Here is a 21,267-nt window from a genome sequence, read left to right on the forward strand (position 1 = left end):
TTATTCATGAGTCGTGTTATCTGTTGAAACTTTTTAATGTTTCAATACAAAAATAGAGTAGATGACAAGGAAATAAATTATTTTTCTCAATATGAATATAAAATATTTAGTTAAAATAACCAAATATATGATCGAAATTTTTTCTCAATTAATCGATTCTTTTTCATATTAATTTTACTATATGAAATTACAAATTTTGCTCTTGTATGTGTATCAAATTTGAATATAAATATAATTTTGATTTAGATATAATATAAATTTCAAGAAAAAAACCTGACTTTGATTACCTTTGACTCCAAGTGTATGAACCCACGTGCACATAGGCCATTCTTCCCATAAACGGAGACAAAAATTTAAATTTTCAGATGCAGGTCTGGTAAAAAATCGTAAACGCACCAAGATAAAATTTTTAATTAAATTAACAAAAAATTAATTTATTAGCAATAATTACAGTATTATTAATTTTAGTGTAAAATAATTAACAATTAATCCTTATCTATTCAAGCCTAAAATTTTTACAACTTAATTAAAATTTTTAAATTAGTTAATGATCACCAGATTCTGATATAGGTTTATCAACTTTTTTTTTACAAGTACAGTCTTTATTTTTATCAGAATTTAATTTCAAATAATTCTCTTCATTTTTACATTCCGTAACACTGGAATCTATTGGCGTGCACACTTTGTTTAATTCTAATGCTAGTTTACTTTCTTCAACTTCAAGATTTAAATCATCTGAAGCACTCGGTTCTATTAAATTAATTTCCACATCATGCCCATTATTTTTTAACGCCTCTATACTTCTTTCAAGGGAATCAAATTTATCAACTTTGAAATCTACTGATGTCAAATTTTCCTCGCTTGTATTTTTAATGGCGATTTGGTGGATTTGACCTCCATGTAACTGAAAATAATTAATTAATTTATCAATTAGCTGTTAAATATTATTATTTATTTTAAATTGCGTTGGTAAAATAATTGATAATTAATGTAAGTACGTTGAAATTATATATGGGTTGAATAGCTTGTCTTTCCGTACTCGGTAAATTTACATTCCGTGTTTCCGTACTTGGTAAATTACTATTACGTGACTCCGTACGTCCGCGCAATGAAAAAATAGAAAAAGGCCCAAAGCCCCAAAGGTTCAAAGATCCACCTCCGAGTACAACCAATACTATCCCAGCAATTAATATTATTCCAATTATTAGCAATGGCGCGACGACTATTTGAATCGGGAACCAAAGATTTTCTAAAACAAAAAAAAAATTATTTAAATTCATTATTTTTTTTTTTTTTTAATTAAAAAATTAAGTATAATATTTACTCGTCGCATTATGGACAAAGTCTCCGACAGCATGACCAATTAACCCGACAGGTGTTACCACACAAGTCGCTATCATTTTAGACAGCGCCTGTGCTGGAGTCACTTGAAGGAATGAATTTTCCATCATCGCTTCGTAATATTTTTGACATTCATCGACAGCTGTAATAATAAATATATAAATTACGTAAATGATTTTAATTAATATTAAGTAATTATTATAATTACAACTCCATGCTGTCCATAATTTATCCCACCATGACATTTTATGTGGATTGCATTGAATTGGGATCTGCGCAAACTGTACCTGCTTTACTGTCAGCTTTATCTCAGCTTCCTAATAAATTTAAATATTATTTGATTATATAAAAAATATCATACTAATTGACGGAAATCTACAGCTGAAGATGTCAAGTTGACTGCTAAAATTTAACAATCCAAAGAGTTGATGATGACTTCAACTTGACAGCTTTACTTACACTTAATAATTGCAACCATGTGATAATAAAACTCGCTGCAAATACTGTCAATAAAATAATTAGAGTTATTTTTAACATATTCCATTTTGTTGTCAATATTATCCACGAAATCCACAGGACAACTATTGTTATTAACGTTATTTCTTTCTGTAAAAAAATAAATATATAAGTTGTTATATTTAATTATTTAATTACAGTAATTAATCAAGTATAAAATTCATGATTCTGAAATTAGCAGACTTCTAGTAAGTTATAGATTTTTTTTTAAACCGACAAATTACAAAAAAAAAAAATATTTTGAAAAATTGCACTTATAGTTTTTAAAATTTTCTACATATGCATTTTTTTAGTTTCTTTTTTTTTTTTTTTAATTTGAATTGTTAAAAAAAAAATCAAAAAATTGTCTACTGACTTCAGGATTTTTGCTTTGATTTAAAAATAACAATTTATAATTAATGTTGTCAAATTTTTGATATTACGGTGAAAATATTGGTCGTATAAAAAAATTTTTAAAACAAAAGTTGTAGGAAATTTAATTTTCCAAAAAAAATGTCTCTTATGATTTTGTTATACGACCAATATTTTCACTGTAATTTCAAAATTAAGATTTTCATAATTATCAAAAATTTGAATCGTTCATTATGAATCTTAATTTTGGAATTACGGTGAAAATATTACTCGTATCAAAAAATTTTTTAAACAAAAGTTGTAGGAAATTTAATTTTCTAGAAAAACTGTCTCTTATAATTTTTTCATAGGACTGATAAGAAAGCCATAATTTCAAAATTAAGATTTTGGTAATTATCAAAAATTTGAATCGTTCATTATGAATCTTAATTTTGGAATTGCGTTGAAAATATTGGTCATATAAAAAAATCATAAGAGACATTTTTTTTCGAAAATTAAATTTCCTACAACTTTTGTTTGAAAACTTTTTTTATACGATCAATATTTTCACCGTAATACCAAACATTCTAACTATTCATTCGAAATTAATCATATAAAATACTTACGTGTATTATCAAAAAATATAAAAATTCTTTAACAAATGAAAAAGTATCTTGTGCATAAACTTTCTCTGGTTTTATAAAAATATTACTAATAATTGAATTTATTTCACGTATCGTAGATTTGCCTATGGCAAAATTTTTTAATTTTATTAAATCCGTCGTCGTTAATTCAATTTTTAGACTTGAAGTCAACAAATTCCCATTTTTCTAAAAATAATTGAACATATAATTAATAAATTAATTATAGTAACTATTTAATTCAAATAAAATTACCTCGAAAGATGTTGCCTCAAGTAGCAAATTGACGAATCTACGAGAGAATAATTCATCTGGGACATCATTTTTTTGATTTGTATTAAGATTACACGCATTGAATGACCGCTCTGTTGCTCTGAAGTATATAAAATATATATAAATAAAACGAACGTGTGTTACTCAAATTAAAGAATCAAACTGTTGGTAAACAAAACCTACATGACATCAGTTGGTTCTTTTGAATGACTGCTTACTTCCAATTGCTTTGCATGTTTGTTGAAATGTATAGAAAGCGGGTCTATGTAATGATCTCGGCTGTAATTATAATTAATTAATTGATTGATAAATTAATGATTTAAATTCACTGGCAGGTGTAAAGTACTTACTTCTTTTTATTGTCTAACGTTGGATCTATGAAACTATTTACTGTCTTACATATCAATAAGACAATAAATATTTTTAAATTATTAATTTTAAACATTTTTACAATTTTTGAAATTTTTTGACAGATGAAAATATAAGCACGTGTTTGTACTTTTTTTTTTATACGTCATATATTTTTAGGTTATGACTGATTATTATTGAATACATATGTATATATATATATATATATATATATATATATATATATATATATATATATATATATATATATATATATATATATATATATATATATATATTAGGGTGCGTCATTTCGGAGCAACATTTTTTTTTTAAGTTGATGTGGAAAAAATCATAGTTCAACACAAAAAAAAAAATTTTTGCGCATTTAAATCCTTAACAAATCAATGTATCGAATAGACTAAAACATATTTTTGTGGGAAATTAAACACTCTACAAAAAAAGTCTCTTATCATTTTTTGATAAACCCATCTGTTCAAAAGTTATTAGAGCTCGGAGTAAAGTTGAAGATCTTTTTACTTTTCCAGCGAAACTATCAGATTTATCACAAAATGTCATAAGATCTTTTTTGTTGAAAATTTTATTCTCTACAAATTATTATCAGTAAAGTTTATTCAAATTTCGCATTGTTATCTAGTTATTTTCATTTTAATTTCAAGCTCTTAAAAAAGTGGTTCTGGTCGATTTCAAGAGTTCGACATTAAAATGGAAAAAAACTTTACTGATAATAATTTGTAGAGAATAAAACTGTCAACAAAAAAGACCTTATAACATTTTGTGATAAATTCGTAATGAAGGTGGTAAATAAAAAAACATGTAAATTTAAAATATATATACATATATTTTATATCCTTAATAATAAATTCATTAACAATTAGAGTACTAGAAGTATCATTATAAATTATGATGATGATGAGGATGATGATGATAATAAAAATAATAATTTTCTGTACAGTAAATCTATAAAATCAATCCCAATATTTAATCTTTCCGTCCCAACCGGCAGTGGCGACGCGAGATGGCTCGTGAGGATGCCATAAAGTAGAAATACAAACTCCATCATGTGCTTTCCACTTCTTGTACAATTTGGTGGTCTTCCAGTCCCAGACGTAGCACTTGCCATCGGCGTCACCTGACACTAAGTAGCTCATGTCCGGAGAAAAGTCTAGTCCGCAAGCATAACCAGCTACCATGTGGCCGGTAAATGTTTTTTTACGGTTCATTTTGAATCGATTCAATGCCGAAAAAATGACAATTTTATTGTCCATTGACTGACAGGCCAACCACTTTTGGTTGGGAGACAGAGCGACCGCGGGCATTGAGTGCATGGTGGGATCCGCGATATATTTCATGTCGACAGGAATATCCCACTCCCACACCCGCAGACTTTTGTCATCAGACGTAGTGACAAATCGACGATTTTCGTCTACGAACGTTATGGTGTTTACTGCACCCAAATGACGATCATACTCTTGCGTTATCTCCCCGGATCTCGTGTCCCAGCAAATGATTTTCTTGTCACTGGTTCCAGCAACAAACAGATGCTGCTTATCGTGCTCTGGGTTAAATTTAACACAGTAGGGAATTTTTCTGCTGGTAAACCGACTGATGCATGCGCCAGTTTCAGTGTCCCAGAGTTTAACATAACGGTCGTATCCAGCAGACAAAAATCTCTTTCCGTCATTGTCAAAACTGATGTCACGAACTGCTTGCCGGTGTCCATAATAAGTACGTACGCATCTGCGATCTTTGTATACCTCCCAGAGTTTAACCCGACAGTCCATGCTGCAGGACAGCAAAAGATGAGCGGTCTTGGGAAACCATTTTATCTGTGAAATTCCTTTAGTATGACCTTCCCAAGTGTGGACTTGAGATTTAGGGAGGAAACATTTGTCCGGTGGTGAATCTGACCGTAGATTGACACCAACATCTTGAGGAGCATGAAGGAACGAGCGGCCTTGATAATCCACCGGGTCTTTAATATGCAAGACAGTTTTTTCTTCCAATGGTTTCTCCTCCACCTGCTTGCCTCTCTTGTTTTTCTTGGCTAAGATCTCTTCCAGCTCCGCGGCCTCTTCTTCCGTAGGTTTTATTACCTTCTTTTCATCCACGAATCCACCCCAGGGTCCCAGGAATCCTTCAATATCCTGAGGGTCATCATTACGGTGTCGTTTCCGTTTGTCCGCTGGTCTCAACTCTGTGCGCTCGAATACTGTTTTTGCTCCTTTCTCTTCCGCGACATCTGTTGATCCTATCATCGCTCTTCCTTCCTCTGCACTGCCGTCTATCGTTGGATCCAGCGCATAACCTGATAGATAAATTAATAAATAAATTAATTAACAAATAAATAAATAAATTAATGATTACAAATTATTGGAATAACTTTTAAATATTTTACCATAACTAGAAAAGGTCCGGCGCTGGTTTTCAAACTGGAACTCGCTGATGTGGGCCTTCTCTACATATCCCGACAGGATATTTTTTGCAGCACGTTGTTGTTGTGTCTTAAAAGGATTTATAGGGCCCAAATCTGGCGCGAACAACTCGTCATATTTAGCATTGTACGATAGCTCTGAAGTCGTCGAGTCAATATGTCTGACGCAGAGTTCAGTACCCTGTAAATAAATGAAAATTTGTTAATTTACTACACGAGTAATTGAATTTATAAATAATAGTAAATTTAAAAATACTTACAGTGGGAACAACTTCTGGGGCCGCACAAATTTTCATAGACAGCGCGATACTATTTTGGTTACTTATTAATTTATTGTCATTGTTGACCTCAACTTTTGAATTATCAGATGCTGGATCATCTTCGTCGTCACTACTCTTGTATCCTTGCAAGGCGAGCATTTTTTTTTTTTAAATTTAGGCTGGTTTTAATATTTAAAAGTTTGAATTTTTAAACTGGTCAGATATTTTTTATTTACAAACAATAAATTTAAATGGTATTTAAATATTTGAGGTTAATGACCAAATATTAACGTGTAGTGTTCGTTGTCTAGTTCTGAACAATATAAAAATCTGGGGGATTCGTATCTGGGGTGAAACATACTGCTACCGGGGCGCGCCCTATCGCCTGGAACGTAAAACGCAAAATACACCAGCGCCAAAAAAACAAACTTTAAAACAGCGCTGCTGTCTTCTGTATAAAAAATTAAAAATTTTATGGATGTTCTACTTTTTATTGACACATTTTATGAAAAATAAATTTATTAATGAATAATCATAACTTTTAAAATCCAAAAAATTAGTATTTTTGATGATGTCATTTATTGTAAAATTTTAAATGAAAATCAGGATGAGAGTGAAGAAACCTATGAGTGGATTGAAATGATAAAATTTAAAAAAAGTAACGTACTAATTTTTTCTCGATTTAAATGCGCATTTTTAAAATTTTTTGTTCTAATGACATTTTATTTATTTATTTGAAAATTAAAAAAAATCATACTTAGGTACATTTACGTCACTTATAAATCACAACTTCTTACCGTCTAAGAAAATACAAAGAATCCCGAGTCTCAATATTAGACGTAAATTGAACGTTTTCAAGGTTTTAAACCTAAACTGAACGTTTAGTAACTGCTTGCTCTCCAACATTTTCCTTCAAGTATAATTGGCTTCAGAATACGGCCGTAACTTGGATAACTTGTGGATAAGGTGGCTATCAGGGTCCTTTTCGATTGAGATCTACGGTTGATAGGTTAGAATATCAATCGGTGTCATCGGGATCTGGTTGATTGATTATCTGTTATATCTCCCATCTGTGCAATGGAAATCTAGATCTTGGGATCTAGATCATCAATACATTGCGTCATCTGGATCTATGTAATAGACATCCTCTAAAAAATTACAACATTTTCTCAAATACATTTACTAAAGCAATTCAGACTGCTGTTTACGCATGCGTGGGCGTATCACTTCAAACCCAGATCATAATAACCCAGTAATCGTAGAAAAGAATGTGACACATGCGCAAATCAGCGGATTCCGCGGGTCGCGCCCCGCGACTCCTACTGCAGTAGACGAATATAGATCGTAGTGTACAGTATATTTACAATAAAAACCCATATATTATTTAAATCCTTATAATATTATATTTTATATCTTTAATACATATTTTTTATAACAGCTTATTGTTTAAAATATTTAATAATTAAGTTTTTCGTGTTTGTAAATAAAAAATATGTTGTAAGAAATTATTTAAAAATCAAAATTCTGCGTTATCATTTATTAGTAACTGTTATAAAATGGGTCTCAGGGATTTTAGAATTGTTTTTGATAATCCTTGGAGTACTTATTATCCTGGACAGACAGTCAGTGGTCGTGTTATCGTTGCTTTAGATTCATTTAAAAAAATACGCGGTAAATAAAATATTCAAATTTTTATTATAAATAATAAATTCAATATTTAATATTTGAAATCGTCATTTCATTTTAGTGTAAGCTTACAAGAAGATAAATATAGAAGATTCATAAATAAATATATATATATATATATCATATATTTCTTAGTACTCACATCCATTCTAATTATTTATTTATTCATTTATGTTAATTACAGGTATAAATATTAGAATAAAAGGAGAAGCTAACACTTGTTGGGCAACTGACAGACAGGAATTAAATCACGAAGGAAAATATGAAAAACAAGAAGAAACAGTTACTGGCCATGAAGAATATTTTAATATGCAGTATTATTTACTCGGGTCATCTTCAGGTAGATAAAAATAAAAAATAAAATTTTATATACATATTATAAATAAAATGAAACAACATATATTTGTTTCAGGCACAGAATTTGATTTACCCATTGGCGAACACTTTTATCCATTTAATTGTGCGCTTCCTCCAACTTTACCCAGTAGTTTTGAGCATGATTATGGATACGTCCGTTACACTGTCAAAGCCACAATAGATCGTCCTTGGAAATTTGATCACGAAGTTAAAACAGCATTTACTGTTGTGTCGAACTTTGATCTCAATAAAGAGCCTAGAGCAGCAGTAATTATTATTTTTTTTTTAAATTGCACTCGTCGTGTTATGAATCCGTCGACTCATTTTTCTATTCCCCCTCCGTGACTACATGAAAATAAACTCGAGAGTTTCTGAGTTAACGGATGCCCTTTCTCCCTTAAAAAGTAAGCTATGACGCATGCGCTCTTACATCACATGCATGATGGTATGTAAGAATACGCAGACACATACAAACGTATAGTATAGGGTGGGAGTGGGTAGCTCGTAGTGGGGGTCAAGATTAAGGGGAAGTTCCGAGTTAATGGACTTCGACTGTAATCATGTGTCAGACCGTAGACTCACACGCTTATAAAGTAGGGAAGTTACGACGATTGACTGCTAGTAAAAGTGGGGGTACAAAAATTCTTAGAATTATATTCTCCAATAATTGATCCCATTGACAATTGATCGTCATTTGATTTTGTCAGTGGGATCAGTTGTCATGGAACCGGGAAATGGTTCCCCTATAACCTTGTAAGCGGGTTCATAACGCGACTAGACTTCAAATATATATATATATATATATATATATTAATACCAATAAATAAAACATTTCAGGAGCCAGTCCATTTGGAAATGTCTAAAACATTTTGCTGTCTTTGCTGCGGCTCGCCACCATTGAAAGTAAACGTCATTCTGCCAGTCAAAGGATACGTCCCAGGTCAAACGATGTCAATTCGCGTAAACGTTGACAACGAGTCAGGAATAGTTGTTAATCTGGTTAAATTAATTTTGCGTAAAATAGTCACCTTCAAAGCAAGGATTCCGCGAACGGATACTAAAATAGAGAAAATAGTAATTGCTGAAGTAAGTAAAGGTCCGGTAGAAGGTAACGCAAGTTCGGATTATGAACAAAAGTTAGATATACCGCCCTTGCCACCTTCGAATCTTACCCACTGTGGGATTATCGATCTGGAGTATAATCTTAAAGTTGAAGCTTGTGTTGATGGATGGTATTTTTAAATATTTATTTTTAACTTGTTCTACAGTCCTCTTTTTGTTTAAAGATAAATAAAGTTTGCTTTTTTTTTTTTATTAGGTACCACAGTAATTTAAAAAGCAATACTATAGTATTTATTGGCACGATCCCATTGGCAAATTTTCAAAGCGCTGTCTTACCACCCACAAATAATACATTACCGCTCGGAAATCCAAGTGCGGATCCAACATACGGTGGGTACCCGAGTGGATATCCTGAATTTACCCCTAGGAATGGCGACCCCTCAATATCTCCCACTGCACCTACAGCCCCACCTGATTATAACTCTGATTCTCCCGCTCAGTTACAACCAAATAATTTCTACCCTAATTTACGTAAGTATTTTTAACGTTGAAATTAATTCTTATATATAAATATTATCTATGTATATATGCATATATTTTATTGACATTATTGTTATATATGTGTAGCTCCACCTTCATATGAAGAATACGGATGGTCGATTCGAAGTCTTCGGGATCATGGAGAATCTGATCAAGTACTGGGTATCCAAGGACATTATGCGCCGCGTTACCCAGTTTACAAATTTTCAACGACTTGAAATAATATTTATTCTGTCAATTAAATATATTTACATAAATTTATGGCCTTGCTAAAATATAGCTAATATATATATATATATATACATTTTTTGAGCACATGCTTTTTATAATTGATTAATAAAGATTAAGAAATATGAAATCACTTTTATTATTGCGATTCATACCCTGGTGAAAATATTTCGGAATTTCCTTTGAAAAACTCAGTTCTAAAGTTCTAAAGACTTTTTCAGAGAAAATCGCATTTTCATTGATTTTTGAGGATTCTGTTTGTGATAACTAGGGACAAGATTTTTGCCTTAATTTTGAAATAAATGATTCAAATGTTTGATATTAAGGCGAAAATATTGGTTTTATCAGAAAAATTTTCAAACAAAAGTTGTAGGAAATTTAATTTTCTAAAAAAAATCTCTCTTATGATTTTTTTAAACGATGACCAATAATTTCACCGTAATTCCAAAATTAAGATTCATAATGATTGATTCAAATTTATGATAATTACCAAAATCTTAATTTTGAAATTACGGCTTTCTTATTAGTCTTATGAAAAAATTATAAGAGACTTTTTTTTTATAAAATTAAATTTTGAACAACTTTTATCTGAAAAATTTTTTGATGCGACCAATATTTTCACCGTAATTCCGAAATTAACATTCATAATGATTGATTCAAATTTTTAATAATTACCAAAATCTTAATTTTGAAATTACGGCTGTCTTATTAGTCCTATGACAAAATTATAAGAGACATTTTTTTTATAAAATTAAATTTTGAACATCTTTTAATTGAAAAATTTTTTGATACGACCAATATTTTCACCGTAATATCAAAAATTTGACAACATTAATTATTAATTATTATTTTTAAATTAAAGCAAAAATCCTGGCCCTAGTAATAATTAAGCTCGACTTTATCAGATAAGAATCATGCAAATAGAAAACGACTTAACCAACCGCAAAATTTTCAAAGTATCAACGAATGGTATACTTCAGACAATTTTAATTGAGGAGAGACGAATTAAGGGCAGGCTTATGACGGGTAGTTTACTGTAGTTATTATATATTTTATAGTAATAGAATTTATTGTATTTCAAATATGAAAAACTATGAAATATTTTTATACATATAACTTATCATAATTCCAACGTTAAAGATTAATAAATATCTCAATTTATAAACTCGAGAATTTAATATGGGAATACAGTTTTACTTATTGTAGACATAACTTTCAGCTCCGCCACGTCCGAAACCTAAAAAAAAAATGAAATTATGAAATTTTTGCCCAAATCTCTATGAGTAATCATGAGTATTAATTAGTAAAATATGTAAATATATTAAATAATTACCTCCTGGTCCAAAAAGAGCCGAATAACAAGGATGGTTGCAATAAGGTTTTCCTTCATGTTCAGAATGTCCTCCAGGTACCAGAGTTTTATTACACTTTTCGCAACGTAAGCATGATCCGTGCCAATCTTTTCCCAGTGAAGTTTTACGTTCAGCTGTGAAATTAATATTAATTAATTATACTGATGAATATTTATTTTCATATGAACTAATACCATACACTGTTAAAAATTTTCAGAGTCGCGGATTAAATTCGTAGTAAATGCGGAGTGGAATAATGATTTTATTTAATCCCCTTGGAGTTCAATATCGAAACTCTGAATCGGAATGCCCCGCATGAAAATACCATATCTGATAAATATATATGGAAAAATATATAATCAATATGGGACCATATAAATGGCCAAAAACGATATATATTTTCTTATATATAATATACTAAGTTTTAATATAATTAATTATATATGTAAGTTTATAAGTTAATACATGTATTATATATATTTATAATCATATATGTAAACTTATAAGTTAGCACATATATGTATTACATATATTGATAATTATATATGTAAATTTGTAAGCTAGCACACATATATATATATATATATATATATTCTGAACACAATGTTTGAATCTTATAACAGAGAGAGGAAAACAGAAAAGAATATATTTTATTTATTCTTACATATATGGGGAGACTTATATGCTTCTATATATCGAAAAATATACAAAAATTTATAAAGTTAAATACATGGTACATATATCGTGGCATATAATGATTAATTATATATGTATTCTTATTTGTTTCCATATATAAATAACATTTATTTTTAAATATATTAAAATTATAAGTTTTCAAATATATAAATAATATATTGAAGTTATACGAAAATATATGAAATCATATAAGAGAAAACATATATAGAAATATGATAAAATCGGCCAAAATCTATTTATAGTTCTATATAAGATTTCATGTATTGTCACATATATTTTTATATCTGTAACATATATTTTTTAATATATGTTTGCCATATATGATATTTTTATGCGGGACAATAAAAATATTTTTTTTAGTCTAATAATTACAGAAAATTGTTGAAATAATGAAGATTAAAAAATATTATTAAAATTATATTGATTTAATGGATTAAAAAATAAAAATGATAAAATTAATGACAGATAAATTGAACTTTGAGTGTCATGAGGATACAAGTCAACGTAATAACAATAATGTGTATGTTGAATACACGGCAGATCCATTAGCAATTTCGTAATTATAAATTTGAATAGATAATACACATGGGACGTGTACCGGGTGCAATTATTCATCGCGTGTGAAAATAATAGAGACCCATGGGTTCTTCTATCCACATATATTGTATACATTAATGGTCTGAGTTGTACATTTCTTGTTTATTGTCACAACGCGTCAATATTTCTCATCCGGAAAACAAGAGTTTTTGTTTCAAAAGAGAAAAGAATATATATTTTTATATTCATTAGTATTTAGTGTTTACCATATGTGTAGTAATATAATTAATTAACTCATACAACATAATCATTTTTCACGCCATTAATTATATACATGAGTCATAAATAAATTAAGTTACGTAAATTCAGCCATAATATTTTTTAAACTTTGACTGACGATATCTCACGAAATATATGAGAAAATTACATGTTATATGACATCCTCGGAAAGGAAATTTTATTTTCTACAATTTTTGTCTCATTGAAAAATATGTAAAAATTGTCCGTTCAAAAGTTACCGCCATTTAAACAAATTAAAATTTTTTTTGGCTAATATTTAAATTAGCGGGAATTTTGAAAAAATTATTATCAATAAAAATATTTAAAAAAAGTGATCTGTAGTTTGAAAGAAAGTGAAAAATTATAGCTTAAATTATTTTCGCGTACACAAAACAGCCATTAGTTAATTAACTCCTAATTATGATGCAGTACAGTGGCATTAAAGCAACAAAAACACAACATAAAGTGTAAGATGAGACTGTGTACAAAGATATACATATACATATAAATTTACATATATATATGTATATACATATCGTCGGCATTTCCGCGCATCAGAGAGCCGACAGACTGCGCGATGAACGCATCGTTGCGCCCGGCGTTAAACAATCGGTGGCTACGCGATGCATATACAGAGACTTCTTCCCTCATATCCGCGTTTTTTTTTTTTTTTCATTTTTTTTTCATGCCGACTACTTTTTTCCATTTATACCCCTTTACAGTGGCTTTAATATTTTTTATTTTTTTTAACATTTCTTCTCTTTTACTTTATACTTTTTTACTCGGCTCGGTTCTTTTTAGAATCTCCTCCCCATAGGTAATCTTTCTCGCTCGTTTTCGAGCGCACGTCTTTCGAGTCCTCAACTTGTGATACTCCTACAACTTTTATTTATACAACTACTAGTGTCATAAATACATAGATACACATATATGTATATGTATATGTTAAGAATACTATATCTGTGACAACAGATACTCCTGCTTGGCCATTCTTCAGCAAAACCAGTTTTATCTGTGTTCTTCTCATTATTACCTAACGCGAGACCCGGGCCGTCGCGCTCTTTGTTGTTGTCCTCGCGGCCGGATACTTTATTGTTGTGTGGCTGATGTGAGCACCGCATCCCTGCATTTTTCACTATTATATTTTTTTTATGTTTTCAATTTTTTTCTTCGCTGGTATATCACCTAGCGAATTCATGACAAATAGCTACTCCACTATCATACATATATATACAATATATAATATATGTATGTAGTCTAATTCTTTGGTCTCTTTGTACCCATAAATATATACCAAATACATATATTATATTTGATGTATATTTTTTGACATCAAAATTTTTTAAAACCGGATGTTAACTTAAATTTTATAAATAATTTAACGTGTGAAATAAATTTTCTAATTAATTGCGGCTGTAATTTTTTAACAATTGATTGTATGGTAATTTTTATAGAGAATAAAGTTGTAGGAAATTGAATAAGCTTTCTAATGACTATATATGTCTTATATATTTTGTGAAAAATTTTAAATAATAATAAAATTAGATTTCGTTTAAAATTTGAATTTTTTGAAAAATTTAAAAAGCGCGCGCTTTGTAGTCCGATAAAATTTTTATTTAAACGACTATATATTCATATATATATAATATACACTTGGTTTATATATTTAATAAAATATATAAAAATAATTACTAAAATTTAAGCGCAATAATTAAACTTAATTACTGCTTATTATATTAATTAAAAAAAATTTATCACATGCAAGTGCCGAGTATAAAGACTCTATTATACCCAACAGTGCTCTGTTTATTTTACAAATATTTTTCGTCAAAGTACAGTAAATAGACCCTTGTGCTTAATTCAAATCTATGACGAAAGACGACATGAAAAAATTTTGTATCAAACTAATTACCATTAGACTAATTAAATTTTTTTTTCTTTACATGGGTCTAGTATTTTTTATCGAATGCCTAGACGCATATCTATGAACAAGTAAATAGATAATAAAATATCTAAACGTCAAAGACAATTAGACACAAAATGACGTTCTTGACCTAAAAAAAAAAATTAATTTTTTTTTTTTCAAATTAAACGAAAATTTTTCAGTGAAAAAATATCATTAAATATTTACAATATAATCACATTAATGTTTACAGTTTACGAAGCCATTGGAATGACATAATATTTGCCAAGGTACTGTTATATATTTTTTTTTTACTACACAAGGTCATACAATGAGATCATTGATAATTTTGGAGTATGATAATCGTAATCCACTATTTCTAATTTTTTTTTTTTTACTCTAATCCATAAATTTATATGAAACATATATATGTACATACATACATATATACATATTTTTTTTAGGTAAATAAAAATTGCGTTAAAAAAAATTAATAAATAATTTATACATTTACGTCAATCGTCAAAACATTAAATATTCAAATAAATTTTTTTCCAAATAATAAATAATTAATATTTTACTCCAAATACGTAAATATTTAAAAATTATTTCAAAATAAATTAACTGCAATTATTGAGTAATTAAAAAATATTTTAACGATTGAATAAAAATAAAAATAAAAAAAAAATATAAACAAAAAAAAAACTTACCAAAATAAACAGGTTTGTTACACTTGGGACAGGTAGACATGATAATAAGATATATAAATATAAATGTATGTAATAAAGTAAATAACGAAAAGTAATAATAATTATAAAGTGACTTAATAAGTAATGAGTAATGATGTTTCTTTGATCGTGGTCAAACGCAAACTGGGCATCTGCTTAAGGTATAAGGTAACGCAATACATTCTACTACAGTTGATTGAGCGTGCGAACGTTAGTTATTTTGTATACTATACAATATAGTATATATTATGTATATGTATACCATACATATATCATACTATACACGGTGATGTAATGCTCAATCTGTTTCAGGTTTTCTTAGCATTATTAAACTAAAATTTTTGGCGGTCAAAAAAGCGCTCCGATTTTTGGACTAATTCAAATTTCCCGGTTTTTTGGGTTTTGAATTTTGAATCATGAAGTTTTGGAATTGATATTGACAGTAAATATGTTGGCATGTTGATGAAATAAGGAAGAGTTTTAAATTACATCTTTTCACTTCTGGCTGTGGATATACGAGACAACGCCGAGGAACGCATGACTGCATGTAATACATCGGGAATCATTTCCTACCAAATAAAACCACGTTCTGATTATAACGGTGGTGTCTCAGAGTGATTATGATCAACCAGTATTGCTACTCACTCATGCCCAGTCCACTATTTCTTTTTTTTTAATTAGTATTACGTAGGCTACATAATAATTAATTATTTTATATGAATTTATTGTTATGATGATTAATTAATATGTATTCAGTACAAATGTGACTGAATGATTGCAATCATTATAAACAATGTAACAGTATTTTAATTTAATATTTCATTTTTGATGGAGTTTTGTTTATGTAAGTGATTAATTTAAGTATGTATGAGTTCTTATTTAATTTTGTGGATTTAGTAAATTGACGATTATGAAATGAAAAGTGTAAAATTTTTTTGTTACGCTTGAGAGTTGATTTCTTTTTTGAATTTAATATAGTTGTCAGCTCATCAACAAACAGGCACATAGGCTACATGAGTTTTATTGTAATGAGAAAATTGTTGAGACAGGGAAATTTTTATTACCTTTTAGTGTATTGTATTTATTAGACTGTCAAAAAAATCGACTATTTATAACTTCCCGCTAAGAAAATTTAAAGTTTACAAAATTTTGGGTTTTTGTTTTCTGTCCGATTTATGAAAATCGAGTTTTCATCCGACCCATGTGTCTGGGCAGCTGCTCTGTCTGTCCATTTAATATTTTTTTTTATTTTATCTTTTGATTATCAGGTCACATAATTTCTGAGTTTCTTTCAAAAGAAAATAAAAGAAAATAGGGAAGATTGGTGCAAAATGGGCTCCAAGAAATGAGGGCTTATATGTAATACACATGTAAATCCATTTTGCCCCATTCTTCCCTACTACAGGAAAAAAATTTTTAGAGTACAAATAAAAAATTATTTTTAAAATTTTCCTAATTAAAATTTCCACAAAAGTTATTTTCAGATATAATCGTAAATAATTTTAATAAAAATTACACATGTAGACGAAATAATTTTAAATCTCTTAACAAATGTCACGATTACAAACTTCAACAAACCATTAAACATTTCAAAACACTTATAAAAGACCTTATTGTCAACAGTACAAAAAAAATAAGCAAAAAACAATAAACAAGAAATAATTTATGAATTACTCATATAATTTGTTACCCAACACCTCATTACTTGGCACGCAATATCTTTATCACGATTTATAGCTGATGACATTATCATCGCTAAATTAATTTCTAAATTACTCAAGCAGATTATTTATCTAAAATAATATTTTCGTCCTAATTACTCATCAATTAATTAATTAACCACTCAGTTTATTAAAATACCACTTTTTAAAATCATAAAATATTTTCTTCAGTCTAGTCTGCCCTCTTCAGTAAAAATTACGTACTGAGTAAATCAGTAAAATAAAACTCACATGGTAAAATAAATTTACATTAATTTAAAATTATAATTAATTAATTTCCATGAATTTTTTATTAAACCAGCCTACAAAAGTTGATTTATTACAGCCATTTTTCAAATTTACACTAAAATGGCGCCAAAAAAAAATTGATCTCTAAATTTCGGTGAATGAGGACCAGATTTAGTTGTTAAGAAAGTTAATTAATTAAACAATAGATATTTTTTTTATTGTAACTGAAATTGTGATAAAAAATCATGGGAGAGACAGAGAGAGGGAGAGTATGGAGATTGGTGGTGATGCTAATTAAATACGAAAATTGGGAGGTAGCAAGTGGACAGCGTTAATATCACCAATAATCAAATTATTCCATTTCAGTGGACATATATATAACATATATATGCTTATATTTTGTATACATGTATATATATGATGTGTACATATATATGACCAGAATTTCCACTGCATGCACTATAACATCGAACATTTAGTCAATACGTCTGTACATTCTATTTATACACATAATTCAAACCTTATTAGCAATAATAATAATAATAATAATAATAATAATAATAATAAATTATTGAAAAAAAAAACTTTATTATTGACTTGAATTTTTATTAGCGATATCTTATTAAATAAGTAAGATAAGCACACGTCAAGTATGACTATTGGAAAGGGAATAAAATATTTTACAAGTTTTGTTCAGATAAAACCTAACGTAAAATCGATCATTTAAAAGTTACAGCCGTTTGGACGATTAGATAAATTAAAAAAATAATAATAGGCACTTTTTTTCTGAGGATTAAGAGGCTGTAAATTTTAAACCTAGTCCAAGGATATTTTTATGAGAGAGTGTAGATAATTAAATTTTCTTTCTATTTCTACGCTATGATATTTAACTGCAGATGATTGTTGATGGCACTGAAATTTATGAGTTTAATAAAACTTTTTAGTGGGAATTGTGATTGTTTATGTCTGTTATGGAAATGTATAAATTTATAGTTATTGGCATTAGATAATTTTGGACTTTAGATTACTACCTACTAAACTATTGATTTCAGAATAATTTTTATTGGAAAAAACAAACTGAAGGAAATTGTAAAAAAAATAATTTTTTTTTTTTATAACAAATTTGTAGAAAATAAAACGACAGTCCAAAAGATATCTCACTAGTCAATACTTTAATACTTAAAAATATTTTAAAAACTTCTTAAATTTATCTATTCAAAAATAATCCGTCTTCTATCATCCAGACCAAATATATCATATTTTTCTAAACACACTTTCTAAAATCTTGAAAAAATAAATTCTAATCATTCAAACCTTAATTCTCTTTATTTACATAGGAAAAATTATTTTTTGACAAGAAATTTTTTTTCGCCTCTAGAAAATTTTTTTTTTTCAATTTAAAATACAAAAATTTTCTTGGAGCGAATTAAAATTTTCGCGCCAAAAAATTATCTTTATTCGTGTATTAATAAATGCCCTTTTTTTCAATTAAATTTCTAATCAACTCAAAAATTTTCACTAGAATAAAAATTTAAACAATTAAATTTCCTTATTTTTAATACCACTCACAATAATTAAATCCACAGAAAAAAATTATTTCTTGGCAAAAAAAAAAAAAATATTTTGAAAAATTGTACCTGTAGTTTTTTAAATTTTCTACATGTGCATTTTTTTAGTTTTTATTTTTTTGTAATTGACTCGTTGAAAATAAAAATCCGAAAATTTTTAATTGTCTATTAAGTTCAGGATCATTGAAATTAGCCTACGTTTAATAATTCTTTAATTTTTTTAAAAACCATAAATTAAAAAAAAAACATATTTTAAAAAATTGTACCTGTAGTTTTTTAAATTTTCTCCATGTGCATATTTTTATTTTTATTATTTTTTAACTAAACTCGAAAAAAAGAAATTCAAAAATTTCGAATTGTCTACCTTCAGTTTTAAATTTTCTGCGTCCATTTAATTTTCCTTATCAATTTTTAAACTTAATTTTTTTTCCGCCAAAAAAAAAAACATATATTTCTTCAAATAAATAAATCATGTCACCCGATAAATAATCCCTGGGTGGTCGTTTAAATGTCTCAGTCCAGTATACAAATAAAATCAAAGTTAAATAGACTGCTCATTCGCAACGTCATATGACGGTGCAATGACTACATGACTACTCTAGATGATGGTCCAACATATACATTATTTTTATTTACATTCATACATTAATACATTCAAGCTACATATATTTATCCACGTATACCCAACATACATATATACATACATACATACATATATTTATATATACCGCGTAAAGTTTAAGGAAAACGGTGTCGTAAGAATTCGTTAAAACTCGTGTATCTTCGTGTCAACCGGCTGGCAATGCTGGCATGGCAGCCTCGTAGTAGCCTCTAGCTCGCGGGGGTCTTGCGGGTGGCGGGGGGCGCTCTCGTCGGAGGGAAGCCGTGCAGACGAATCCGCTGTCGTGATTGGTCCACGCGTGGGAGAGCCGCCCGCCCGTGTTGAGCTCTGGCCGGCAGTCAGCACCGAGCATCCAGCCTGAGCGTTTCGTGTCGACTTGTGTTTTTTTAAAAACTCAACACATTTTATAAACAATAATACGCTCGGTACTGCTTATTTTAATCGTCACGTTTAAATTTAAATTCAAATTTTACATAATGAGTAACAAATAATATATATAATTATAATTAAATATATAACAAACTAATAATAAAAAATAATAATAATAATAGTAATAATAATAATAATGATTATTATTGTAAAATAAATCAACGTAATGTGAAAATTTTGGCGGGCTAGTTAAATTTAAAAAAAAAATTTAAATTACCCGCGTAATTGCTGGCTGGCATTATGGCATTCAAATGCCGCGTACATCAGTTATTAAATTACTCTCGTGTATCTAATGAGCTGTTGTTGTTATTAATGTGCAAATTAGTGATCGTGTCGCGGATACCGGTTGTTAAAAAAATAAAAAACAAGCATCTGTCAGTGTTTATTCCCAGGTTTTGATCTGTGAATTAAAGCAATAAATAATTACTAATGAAAACGGTGGATTTACCCGGGAAAACGTTTTGTTTATTTACAATAAATAGCAGATATTTTTGTTTTTAATATTAACGACGTGATGCACTATCGTAAATTTATTTTCGTTACCGATTGTCTTAAATTTTTACAGTATTGTGCTACGGATTGTCCTAGTCTTTATACACGCGCGAGAAGAGAATAATTAAATATTAATTATTAAGTGTTTTTAAATAAATAAATAAAGGTGCAGTGTTTTAGGTTGAGGACATTTAAAATTTTTATTTAAAATCTAACTCTTTTATTTTCCACTCTAATCTCTTCTCTTTATCTTTACTCTGATACTATTTTAATAATTTAAATTTAAATAATTAGTTGGTGGTTATTTAAAGTGAGGAAATTTATTAAGTGATATTTTAAATTTAAAATTTGAAAATATTTTTTAAATATTGTTGGTAAAAAAAATATAATCGAAGAGTAAAAAGGTGGTAGTGAGAAAACGTTGACGCCCGATCGGCCCCGTCGGCGGACGGTCGGCGCGATTTATTAAAACACAATAATGCCGCACGTGAGCAGCAGCGGCGGCGGAGATGATCTCGGCAGTGAGGACGAGGTCAAGGTTTTCAAGGATGAAGGCGAGGACGAGAAAAGATCCTCGGAGAACCTTACCGAGGAGAAGAGTTCACTTATTGATCTTACCGAGTCTGAGGTGCGATGATATTTTCATTGCTTTAATATTCGTTTTAAAAAACTATA

General features: G+C 28.8%; 5 protein-coding genes across 8 annotated transcripts in view; 2 read left to right on the forward strand and 3 right to left on the reverse strand.

Annotated features, from left to right (window-relative positions):
• Positions 1–401: 401 nt before the first annotated feature.
• On the reverse strand, positions 402–3,623 carry LOC103575339 (uncharacterized). Of its 2 annotated transcripts, none has more exons than XM_014445168.2 (9): positions 3,452–3,623; positions 3,285–3,380; positions 3,084–3,201; positions 2,814–3,017; positions 1,801–1,947; positions 1,550–1,658; positions 1,325–1,483; positions 999–1,249; positions 402–904 (listed from the first exon to the last, which is right to left on the reverse strand). In XM_014445168.2, the coding sequence occupies exons 1-9, from the start codon at positions 3,544–3,546 to the stop codon at positions 545–547; spliced, it is 1,539 nt and encodes a 512-aa protein (XP_014300654.1). In that variant the 5' UTR covers positions 3,547–3,623; the 3' UTR covers positions 402–544. The 2 variants fall into 2 exon arrangements, with proteins under 2 accessions (XP_014300654.1, XP_014300655.1); XM_014445169.2 differs by having other exon boundaries at positions 768–904; positions 1,040–1,249.
• A 668-nt stretch (positions 3,624–4,291) lies between these two features.
• Positions 4,292–6,553, reverse strand: LOC103575341 (pre-mRNA-processing factor 17). Its single transcript, XM_008555079.3, has 3 exons — positions 6,165–6,553; positions 5,869–6,085; positions 4,292–5,778 (listed from the first exon to the last, which is right to left on the reverse strand). The coding sequence occupies exons 1-3, from the start codon at positions 6,321–6,323 to the stop codon at positions 4,439–4,441; spliced, it is 1,716 nt and encodes a 571-aa protein (XP_008553301.1). The 5' UTR covers positions 6,324–6,553; the 3' UTR covers positions 4,292–4,438.
• Positions 6,554–7,474: 921 nt separating this feature from the next.
• LOC103575342 (arrestin domain-containing protein 17) lies at positions 7,475–10,167 on the forward strand. Its single transcript, XM_008555080.2, has 6 exons — positions 7,475–7,835; positions 8,035–8,190; positions 8,263–8,474; positions 9,045–9,439; positions 9,526–9,800; positions 9,897–10,167. The coding sequence occupies exons 1-6, from the start codon at positions 7,721–7,723 to the stop codon at positions 10,025–10,027; spliced, it is 1,284 nt and encodes a 427-aa protein (XP_008553302.1). The 5' UTR covers positions 7,475–7,720; the 3' UTR covers positions 10,028–10,167.
• Positions 10,168–11,064: 897 nt separating this feature from the next.
• On the reverse strand, positions 11,065–15,701 carry LOC103575343 (cysteine-rich protein 1). The gene is made up of 3 exons (XM_008555081.3): positions 15,515–15,701; positions 11,371–11,523; positions 11,065–11,274 (listed from the first exon to the last, which is right to left on the reverse strand). The coding sequence occupies exons 1-3, from the start codon at positions 15,552–15,554 to the stop codon at positions 11,231–11,233; spliced, it is 237 nt and encodes a 78-aa protein (XP_008553303.1). The 5' UTR covers positions 15,555–15,701; the 3' UTR covers positions 11,065–11,230.
• A 4,303-nt stretch (positions 15,702–20,004) lies between these two features.
• LOC103575344 (protein pangolin, isoforms A/H/I/S) overlaps positions 20,005–21,267 on the forward strand; it is a 103,583-nt gene continuing 102,320 nt past the window's right edge. For all 3 annotated transcript variants that reach the window (XM_014445166.2, XM_008555084.3, XM_053742088.1), the window contains exon 1: positions 20,005–21,220. In XM_014445166.2, coding sequence (XP_014300652.2) covers positions 21,071–21,220 — 150 coding nt within the window. In that variant the 5' untranslated portion in view covers positions 20,005–21,070. The remainder of the gene's footprint in view (positions 21,221–21,267) is intronic.

This window comes from Microplitis demolitor, chromosome 9 (assembly GCF_026212275.2).
Source record: "Microplitis demolitor isolate Queensland-Clemson2020A chromosome 9, iyMicDemo2.1a, whole genome shotgun sequence".
Lineage (NCBI taxonomy): Eukaryota > Metazoa > Arthropoda > Insecta > Hymenoptera > Braconidae > Microplitis > Microplitis demolitor.